Source organism: Sorex fumeus, unplaced genomic scaffold, assembly GCF_029834395.1.
Source record: "Sorex fumeus unplaced genomic scaffold, SorFum_2.1 ptg000201l, whole genome shotgun sequence".
Taxonomy (NCBI): Eukaryota; Metazoa; Chordata; class Mammalia; order Eulipotyphla; family Soricidae; genus Sorex; species Sorex fumeus.
This window is the reverse complement of record NW_026606258.1, coordinates 230,300-241,242: the sequence shown is the minus strand read 5'-3', so window position 1 is coordinate 241,242 and position 10,943 is coordinate 230,300. Positions and strand designations below refer to the sequence as shown.

The window sequence follows — 10,943 nt, the reverse complement described above, 5'->3', positions numbered from 1 at the left end:
GCCAGATACCTTTGAGAACCTCCAAATCCCTGAAGAACCAAGGAGAGCTGGTCAGACGTCTTCAAGGGCAGGTGTTCCTGCACTGTTTCAAATGAGCACACATGGACGCTCACTGGGGGATTGCAGTTCCCCCAGCTTCTGTTTTCCTGTTCAGTTCTGCTTTGGCTAACAGAACCAAACAGAGGTTTAGACAAAGAAATCGTGGCTGGTGGGTGAGTACCACAATATTGGGAGGAGAAAAAGAACACGAGTAGCTCCTTTTTGTTTTCCATTGCACCTTTATTTACTCTTTTCACTGTTCAACATTTTCATACAGTCTTTCTGGAATCACATAGTGCTTGTTAGCTGCTTCCCTCCCCCCATCCCATTTCCTTCCTTTCTAACCAGCCTCCTTGGGCATCTCCCTATTGCATCACATCCTGCAGTGACTGGAGGGGTGCAGCTTAGCTTAGGGAGAGGTGCAGAGCCACGCCCAGGGAAGCCTGTGGGGTGCACATCCGGGCCCTGGATAGTCCCTTTGTTCACTTGCTCCCTCTCCGCCTCCTTCCCCAGCGGACACTGCGGGGATCTGGATGTCACCCCAGGATCAGGTCCCTGTAGCCTGCTGACCCCTACGGGACTACAGAACCCCAAGGACAGGGTCTGGGTCCTAACTCACTACTCGCGGATACACTTCCTGGTCTTACTGAACGCTCCTTTCTCTTACTGGCCCTTCCCCTGGGCTACTACGTGATTCAGTAACATCAGGGCTATTAACTGGGCACACAGAGCATTCCCAGTCTTGCCAGCTTGCTTCTCTCTGGTAGGGAAGGCCAGCATCAGGGGCTTTAAGATCTAGAAGAGTCCGGTCCTTAGCAGAGCCCAGAAATGACTGTCCGGGTTGGAATTTCAGAGCCCACCACTTGGGGAAGGGACAATCTGGTGGCAGAGTCTCTCCTGACACACTCTGAATCCATGTAGGTGGGCGGCTGCTGCTTTGGCCCATGGGCAGGGCTGGCGCAGGCAGGCGGATTCTGCCACTCTCTTTAAGGCTGCTCTCTACAGACACAAAAGCCTGTGGGCAAACAGGGCAAACTAGTATTGACCCCACATCCCAGCCAGCAAGGAAGTGGCCTCAAGTAGTCCAATGGGGTGAGTGTCACGAAGCACAAAGATCATCTAGGGCTGTCGTTAGGCCCCTTTTCCATGCCCGGGATGTGCCACCTGTCAGGGGTGGCCTCAGAGTCTGAAATAGCCCACATGAACTCTCCTGGGGAAGGTGGGGGGGATCCATGTGTTTTTACACCCACCTTCCTCCCCAAGGCGGCTCACTGAGGAAGGAATTATGCACCAAATGCTAAGCTGTTCTTCTTGGACGAGGCCATTAAAATCAAAATCTGATCAACAAATGGTCACAAGAATGAAATAATGGTGCCCACAGGAAACCCAAAGTCCTAGGGTTCATCTGCAAAGACACAGGCATTCCCACTGGTAGTCCTTGTAAAATGGTTGTGTGTGTGTGTATGTGTGTGTGTGCGTTTGAAGCTGATCTCTCATTCAGCCCTTGTTCATGCATCATTCTCGGTAAGGACACGGTACCCCTAAAGTCCACACACCCACAGTCGTTTTAAATCTCGGATTGAGTAACGAAAGGCCACTCAATGGACAATCTTAAAACATGCACCAACCAAGACCACGGCTGGTATTATGGAAAAATATCCTCCAGGTTAAGTAGAGAGAGACAGAGACAAAGAGATGGGGGGGGGGGGAGGCAGGGAGGTACAGAAGGATGACGCATGTGAAGAGAGGTAAGTCTGTGATGGCGACACAACAGAATGTCTGTGGTCCAGGGGAAAGCAGATGGAAGCAAGGAAAGCTCTATGAATCCAGGAGCGCCTCTCCCAATATTTGGTTCATGCTAAAAAATAGAGCACATTTATTAAAAATATATCTTTATAAACCTTAATACGAACAGAGAACACACATCAAGCCAATGAAAAAAGAAAAATAAGTTATCTCCGGGTATCAAATAGACACTTGTGATGGATGGGATGTCGACCCAAGGACTGCGTGGGTGGTTTCTCCTACTGATCGGGGGGTGAAGATGAGCAGCGCGGCATCCTGGGGGATACACGGACCAGCGCCGGAGGGGTCAGCAGGCCGGGCCGATGGATTCCTGCACCCGTGCGCTCCATACGTTTTCAGAGGCGGGGCTTCCCTGGGCTCTTCCGGGCCCCGGGCCAAGGATGCAGAGTTCCTCGAGGGGTGAATGAGTTTCGTGGGATTCATTGTGCTTTAGGGTTCGCTCCTGGCGGCAGGAGAGACTTATTTCTGGGCCCTTTGACAAAGTTCGAAGGTGCAGCTGTTCCTGTGTGTGCGGCCACGTGAGCCCGCCGGCTCGGGGTTGGGCTTCTGGTCGACCCACACAGTGGCCTCCCATTGCCTGGGGGCCATTCATAGAGTGGTGTATATGTACACAAAGATGATCACGACGAGGTTCAGGATGGTCCCGATAATGCCCAGCATCGCCAAGACACTCTCCTCTTTGCTCTCTTTCTCCTGGCCCCCTCTATCTTCATCATTGCCACTCGTGAGCACCATCTTGGTGGCAAATGTCTTTATCTTCCTCCCCAGGCTAACCTGTAATGGGAAAGAGGCAGCACAAAGGATTATCGTTTAGAAGGTCACCATCGAAGCCAGGCAGGTAGGAGAGGGTGTGTGTGTGTGTGTGTGTGTGTGTGTCTGTGTGTGTGTGCGGCGTGCACATGTGTGTGTTTCTGCATGTGTGTATGTGCGTGTGTGTGTGTCTGTCTGTCTGTCTTGGGGTGCTGTCAGCCTGAGGACCAGATCACAGTGGGATGATAACTCACCATGAGCCCATCTAGAGACTCAGCCCTCAGCGGTGGAGAAATGGCAGAGTTGATGAATCTCAAGGCTGCCATTGGTATAAAGGTGGGGGCCCCCGAGTCCAACCTAGGGGCCCCACCAACTGTAGGGAGTGGGACTCCCCATCTCCTGAAACAGAAGAAGAATCTGCACTGTTCAGTTTCTCCTCCCTCCCATGAGGGGGCTTCACACTCGCTCCTGCACTGGCTCCCCCCAGGAAACGTGTCTTCCTGTGCATGCACGAAGTGTGGGGGATGGGATTGCTGCACCTGTGGGGGATGGAATCACTGCGTCTCCACTGAGCACTGGCTGTGATAAGGAGCAGATGCAGTTTAATAGAAAATAGTTTACTAAGAGCTGGCAGTAGAGCTCAAAGCACAAGACAGTGTCACAGCCATGAGCGGGCATATTCACAGGAGGCGTGACTGGAATGTCTCCTAGTGCTGAGTCTTACCTGACATGCAAGCAGGCGTCACCTAGGTCCTGCACCTGAAAACCTGGAGATAGGGGCAGGAATGTTCCTCTAATGCCCCTACCAGATTCACAGGTGATAGCAGGGGATTGGGGGCGTGGCCAGAGTACGCCTCAAGGGCAGGGCAGTAGACGAGCTAGGGCTGAAGTGGACATCACGAAACAGTTTAATGAATGGGTCTACACAAGGCAACGCGGATACTTAACCAAGAGTGAAAAAGCATGTGGGGCCAGAAAGAGTGATCCCCCTCATGAAAACCCAAACCAGGCCACACCAAGCAATATATGACCACCAAAGACATAATTTTTTAAATGACTTTTATATAGCAAAGGGGCCTGAGGACTTGGCTTAGCTGTAGGACATGTGTCTTGTCTGTGTGTGAGGCTCATCTGGATGAAGCCAGAATTAAAGGCTCTCTGGGAGAAGAGCCGAGGACCTTGGAAACTATGGCCCTTGTCCATTTGGTTCTTAAGTTGGGTGGGTCGTGCCTGGATTCTCATCTGACCTGCTCCTGGAAACAGCCAATGGTGTTTCAGAGTCTCTGAGGCCAATCAGCCTTTCCCACCAGTAACGGGTCCCAAGCCTAGTAACAAATGCCACGCCAGTGATGATGTGGGGGTGCGTGGTGGGGGTGCCAAGTCATCCTGCACGTCTTGGAACTTTCCAGCCTCCATAATTGATTCTTTTTGATGAATCTCTATTTACTATATACCTGTCTATACATCTACCTGGCTTCACAACTATAAATTTATGTATCTACCTACACATATATAAATTAATGACATCTTTGATTACATATATTTACATATTGATGTATCTATGTACCTGATTCTATACATTATGTATCTAAGTATCTGTGATTCTATATATTATGTATCTATGTTTATTTGTGCCTCTACATATGTATTTACTATGTTTCTGAGATTCTATACGTATGTATCTATATACTTATGTATCTATGGTTACATATGCTTGTGTATCTATATAAGTATATATGTATCTGATTCTATACACTTATGTATCTACACTTATGAAGAGTAGCTACAATACATATCTGTGATATATCTGTGATTTTCTATATTTATGTACGCATTTATGTGTCTGGCTCTACATACTCATGTATTTAAATGTCTGTGGTTCTATCTCATTATATGTCTGTGTCTGCATATTTGCTTACCTATACATCTATGTCTATGTCTGTAGCTGTGTATGTGTACATGGTTACACATGTGTCTCTATGTGTGCATGATTGTATCTATGATTATATTAATTGGCTCCACTTCTCTGGTGAATGTGAGTCTCTCTCAGGGTCTAGATGGGGGGTGAGCAAACAGGTATGTGCAGAGTGTGGCTGCAAAGTAGAGTGTCTGCACACCACCCTCCCTCCCGGTACCGGAACCGTTGAAGAGGCCACCTCTTACTCTGCGGCAGGATTCAGTCCAGGAAAAGTGCCAGTCTGAGGAGGGATAGGTGCGTGAGGGAAGCCAGGAACCCTTGAAGCAGTGTGGGTGTCCCAGTGACCAAAAGGCTTCACCACCTTCCCAGTGTGACCCTGCCAAAACAGCTTCCTGTCCAACTCCCTCTCCCCCGGCCCCCATGCAGAGCAAGTCCAAGCTTCCAGTGGGATCTATTTGCTATTTGGTTTTCTTTCCTATCCATCGAGTACAGTTTTAAATACTATATTTATTAAAAAAAAACAAAAAAAAACCCAAAACAGGGCTGGAGCAATAGCACAGGGGGTAGGGCATTTGCCTTGCACGCGGCCAACCCGGGTTCGATTCCCAGCATCCCATATGGTCCCCGGAGCACCGCCAGGAGTAATTCCTGAGTGCAAAGCCAGGAGTAGCCCCTGTGTATCACTGGGTGTGACCCAAAAAGCAAAAAAAAAATCTGATTTTATATAGTTATGTATTTTAATTCTATGTATTTATGCATCTATATATTTATGTATTTACCCTATACATCCGTGATTTTCAGACATTTAAATACATGAGTACGTAGAACCAGATACACGGATGTGCACTCAAACTTTAAGGGTCTGGTATTTAACACATACCAAAATCCATGGTCTCCCAGGGCCCCTGGGCACCCCGTTCCAGCAGTGACCACTTCCTCCTTAGCCACCATCCTGACTTCTAACAGCAGACACTAGTTTTGCCATTTGGTGAATTTTATCCAAATGGAATCATACAGAGATATTAGACGCGGAATGTTCTCTTTCTGCTTCCCACCCCCCCTCCCCCACCGACATTGCATTGGTGACTCTCTTTGTGTGGTTGGGGTACACTCATTTTGTGAGAAGGATCCACTGTCTAATCTTTGTGTCACTATCTTACTGCTGAGAAGCGTCTGGATTTTTCCTTAGTTAAGGCCGTTATTCTGGCAGGAACATTCCTGTCCAGGTCTGCGGGCAGAGCTGTATAGGCATTTCCTGTCACATTTCACACGAACGGAAACGTTTTGCAGAGAGATGCAGAGGCACATCATCTAAATCCCACATCAGCGAGTTACAACACTCATTCGACAGACCCCAGTCTGTGCATCTGTCTGTCCACCTTTTGCCAAGTGCATTTCAAATCTCATGATTTCATTCATTTCAAATTTAATGACTGATTTCATTCCCCCTTAAAGATCGCAGTGTGCATTTATCTGCCAGAGATGGACACTGGTTTACAATTTTTTTCTTTTGATGTAAAATGAACACGCATGCTATTTCCTGTCAGTTGCAGGCACCCAGGAGAGAGACAGCAAGGGCAGGGGGCAAGCCTGCGTGTTTTCCCAGCAGGTACTCTTGGTGCTGGTCAAAGCAGCTGCCTTTGCTCACTTGTCTGGCAGGACTCGATCAATCAGCCCCCTTTATTCTGGTGACTCCGGGATCCATCGATGGTACAATCCCCCGAGAATGCACAAACACTTGAGAAAGCCATTCCTTTCTCTGCCCCGATGGTCTGCTCTCCACACCCCAACTCTCTCTTCAAAGGATCTGACATTTCTTGTTTTCACTTCTCCTAGACCCAGAGAAGTGAGCAAGGGCTTCTCCACCACCAATCAGAGCTCGGATGCTGACTGAATGCAAGGTGCAGGGTACCGGGGAGGGAGCCGCTAACTTCCTGTCTCTGCAGGGCCAGGAATAGACAGGCCAAGGTCAGTGTAAAGAGACTAAATTGGTGCTGCCTTAAACCCCAAGACCCATCATCCCAGTCACTCGAGCAAAACAAAGGCGCTGTCGCAGAGGCTGCCTGGTTTCCAGGCTTAATTTAGCCTCTTCCCCGAGTTAACCTGAGCTAACTCTGACTCGGGAGGAGAATAAGCAGGTCGTGGTGTTTACTTCCTGAGGGTGCTGCAGCAAACCAACGGGTCCGGAAGAGTTGCACCCCCAAAGTTGGTTTCTAAGGAGTCTGAGTCATCTGCCTGACTTTCCCTGTGGAAACTCTGAAGGCTGGGAGTCATTCTGGATTCCAGAAGGTGGTAAGTGATACAAAGGGTTTCAAGGGAGATGAACTGTTGAAACAGTTTCTTTGCAGGGGGCCGGGGGAGGGGGGGATGTCACAGTTTCTTGGTCGGGGGAGGAGGCGGCAAGGTTTCCAGCCAGACTATAGAGAATGACCAGTCCTGGAGAACAAAAGAGGCGGGGAGAATTGCTTGGACACCAGACAAGTACCAAAGACGGCAAAACAAACCAAAATAAAGCAAAGGCCATGTCAGGGCTGTACATGGTGACACAAGTTCTAGAAGCATTTGTTCATTCACCCACTCCCTCTCCCACTCCTTCCTGCTGGGTTGAGGCTAAGGGATTCTTTGGAGGTAAAACAAAGGTTCTAAACTTACACGTTGCTGATGGCTGCACAACTCTGTGAATATATTAAACAACTAAGATGTCAACATGAGATTGGTGGATTTTGTGGTTGGTAGATTCTATCTACCATTCAGATGCTAAACTTTGCATTTTTGGTGGCGGGAGGTGGGTGGAATAACACCCAGAAATGCTCAGGGGTTACTCCTGCCTCTGCACTCAAGAATTACTCCTGGCAGTGCTCAGAGGACTATTTGAGATGCTGGAAATCGAACCTGGGTAAGTGGCATATAAGGAAAACATCCTACCCACTGTTCTATCATTCCAGCCCCCAAGATGCTAATCTTAAAAGATGAAATGTCCAGAGGCTGAGACAATGACTCAGTGGCAAAGTACAGGTCTTTCATGCACAAGATCTGAGTTCAATCTCAGCAACACACACACACACACACACACACACACACACACACCAGTATCTGAAATGTCAAGTGTCTAGAAATAAATCTGAGCAAAACATGCAAAACTATAAGACTATTAAAAATCTTTACACACACACACACACACACACACACACACACAAATAGATCTGTGTGAAAATAACCCACGTGCCTGCAAAGAGTGCAAGTTGTAAGACCAGTTCTTCCTAAAGTAACTGTAGATTTATGGCAATTCTACCCACATCTCTACTGACTGTTACGGAAAAGGCCGATTTATTTTTTTAATCGTTATTAGTGAAACACCATGAGGTACAGTTGTAGACTTACAAATTTTTGTGCTTGGGTTTCAGACTTCTTCGTCAAGATCATGAACGATCGGTTTGAGGCTCTTCATGTTCCCAGAGCGAACAGATGCCATTGGGCTACACTAGCACGCGACAGGGACAAATGGAGACGTTACTGGCGCCTGCTCGAGCAAATCGACGACTAACGGGAAGTTAAGTGATTAAGTGGGTTTCAGTTATACAATGATCAAGTACCCATCCCTCCACCAGCACCCATTCTCCACCAACATGGGTCCCAGTATCCCTCCCACCCCCCACCCACCCCCGCCCCACCCTGCCACTGTGGCAGGGCACTCCCTTTTGTTCTCTCTCTCCTTTTGGGTGTTGTGGTTTGCAAAAGAGGCATTGAGTGGCAATCATGTTTAGTCTATAGTCTACTTTCAGCATGAAAAGGCTGTTTTTAAAGGCACAAATATAAACAGGCAATAGCCAACAAGTTTACCAACCAATAAGGGAGGGGGACTTGCCTCAAGAATTATTCCACGAGGTTGAGGTGACAGGACAGTGGACAGGGTGCTTGCCTCACACAGGGCCAACCCAGGTTGGATCCCTGGCACCACCAGGAGTGATCCCTGAGTTCAGAGCCAGGACTCAGCCCTGAGCACTACCAGGTGTGCCTCAACCCCCGCCAAAAAAATAAAGAAAAAGGGAAGAAATAATTATTCCATGACTGCATAGTAATTAAAACTTGAATGTGGAAAGAGCTAGAAGTCTGTGCACAAAGCTAATCAGTGGGAAGGAGAAACAGGCCCTGGGATAAACTTTTGGAATAACTGAGTCCCTGTGTAGACAAGCAAATGAAACTGAACCAACAGTTCATCAATCCAGGGTAGAGACACCACTGGATTTATAGGTGGGTGGCTGGCTTTCATCTGCTTTGCCCCTTAGACTAGCAGATATTCTAGTGTCTGGACAAGCTAGACATTTACCTCTCTCAGCCTGAATCTTTTCCTTCTCTCTCTCCGTGCATCTGTTTATCGCTCTGATTCTCTCTATCAGAAGGAGATTTTTCCACAATGCCAGCCAGAGTGTTGGCTGGTAGACGTTTTGAGATTGTCCACTGAGTGCTTCTGATTGTCCAATCAGAGACCCAGACAGCCCGTGGGCGTGTGGATCTTTGGTGCACCAGATCCTTCCTGAGAACAATGCCTGAATAAGGGCTGAGATACCAGCCTGAGAGACAGGGCCAGACTTGACTTGCAGGATTGAGGATCCTGGTTGTCAGCTATCTCGCTCAGAGACTGCCAGCTCCTAAATTTAATTCCTGTTTTTCCTAGTCCACAAAACCACTTTTCTCCAGTGAAGCACTGAACAACCACTAAGCACTAATCCCCGTTCCTTACTTCTCCAGGGTCCCTTTCCTGGAAAGGTGCCTCCTCAAAATTCCAATGATCATGACAAAGGTGCTACACTAAGAAAGGTTTTCCTAAGGACAGGAGCGCTCATACAGCTGGTAGGGCATTTGTCTTGCATGCAGCCAACTCAGGATCGATCCCCGGCATCCCACAGGGTTTCCACCAATCACCACCAGGAGTAATTTCTGAGCGCAGTGCCAGGAGTGATCCCCGAGAATCGTTGGATGTGACCCAAAAGGCAAAGAAAAAATTCAAAGGTCCCCAAGGGGCAGGCTACCCCTCATGCTGATATGCAGCACAACCTTTAGTGCTGCTGAGAGCAGCCTCATTCCGAGGGCTGCTGTGCCATGCAGAAAAAAAAAACATAGCTCTGGGGTGCCACCATTGCCCCCGGCATTAGTGGGAGGATGTGTCTTTGGGTGGCATGTCATTTCAACTGCCTGGTTTTGCTGCCTCCGCTGCCACTCTGAAGATGCCTCTGAGTTCTGGGATGAGTTTGTCTTCCTACACTGTCCTGCTCCTTTCGGCTGCAGGGAAGTGCTGCCCTGGGCAGGCTCACTCTCCCCCCCTCCCTCCTGCTTCAAATGACTCACACTCCGAGACTGACCAAGGGATCCAAAAGAATACCAACTCCTTCGTCAGCACACTTCCGGTTGCCATTCTGTGCCTGGCATCCGTGTCTCCATCTGTTTTCTCCCAAGGTGCTTGGAGTTCACCTAGAACTCCTGCATCGATGAGACCAGTGGCCCTGCCGAGAAGGATGTCCACGCGCGGAGGACCACACTCCAGCCTCCAGATGCCCCATCCCCCTTTGTTGCTTCTTTCCACCAACTTCTCCAAGTCCTTTACTAAGACTCAGGCTTTTTTCAACAAGCCACTTGGTGGTCCATAGCAAACAAGCAAAGACATCAGGGCAGCCGGACACCACCACACGCTGTAGGCAAGGCTGCTGGGACTGAGATGGGTGGTGAATCTGGGACAACGGGAGAACATGGACATCCAAAATCAGGCCTGAGCCAGAGACAGTCCACGAGGCCAGACACTCGCCTTGCACGTAGCCTCACCCGCTGGGATTCTGGTCCAAATCCTCAGCACCACATGCTTTCCTGAGCACTATTATGGATTGGCCCTGGGCACTGCCAAGTGTGGGTCCAACGACCCCCTAAAGAAATGAATATTTTCGGGGCTGGAGTGATAGTACAACAGGTAGGGTGTTTGCCTCACATGTGGCCGACCTGGGTTCGATCCCCAGCATCCTATACGGTCCTCCAAGCACCACCAGAAGTAATTCCTGACTGCAGAGCCAGGAGTAACCCCTGAGCACCGCTGGGTGTGACCCCAAAAGAAAAAAATTAGTATCTTCACAAGTAAAATAAATCTCAGATCCACTTAAAGATGGCAAACTACAGTTTTTGTTGGTTAGTTTGTTTTTATGTTTTTGGAGGGTCACTCCTGGTGATGCTCAGGGGTTCCTCCTGGCGCTCCACTCAGGAATCACTCTTGGTGGTGCTCTGGGGACCATATGGGATGCAGAGGGTTGAAGTCAGGTCAGCTGTGTGCAAGGCAAACACCCTGGCTGCTGTAGCTCTCTCCAGTCCCACAAACAGTTTTTAAGCCTCACTTGTCTGGAAAGGAAGCGCGAGGAGGAAGGGCAGAAATTTTCTGTCAGGCTAATTA

General features: G+C 48.8%; 1 protein-coding gene across 1 annotated transcript in view; it reads right to left on the bottom strand.

The window, feature by feature from the left end:
- Nucleotides 1-2,153: 2,153 nt before the first annotated feature.
- TUNAR (TCL1 upstream neural differentiation-associated RNA) overlaps nt 2,154-10,943 on the bottom strand; it is a 41,095-nt gene continuing 32,305 nt past the window's right edge. Inside the window, exon 3 of the mRNA XM_056108278.1 lies at nt 2,154-2,619. Coding sequence (XP_055964253.1) covers nt 2,434-2,619 — 186 coding nt within the window. The 3' untranslated portion in view covers nt 2,154-2,433. The remainder of the gene's footprint in view (nt 2,620-10,943) is intronic.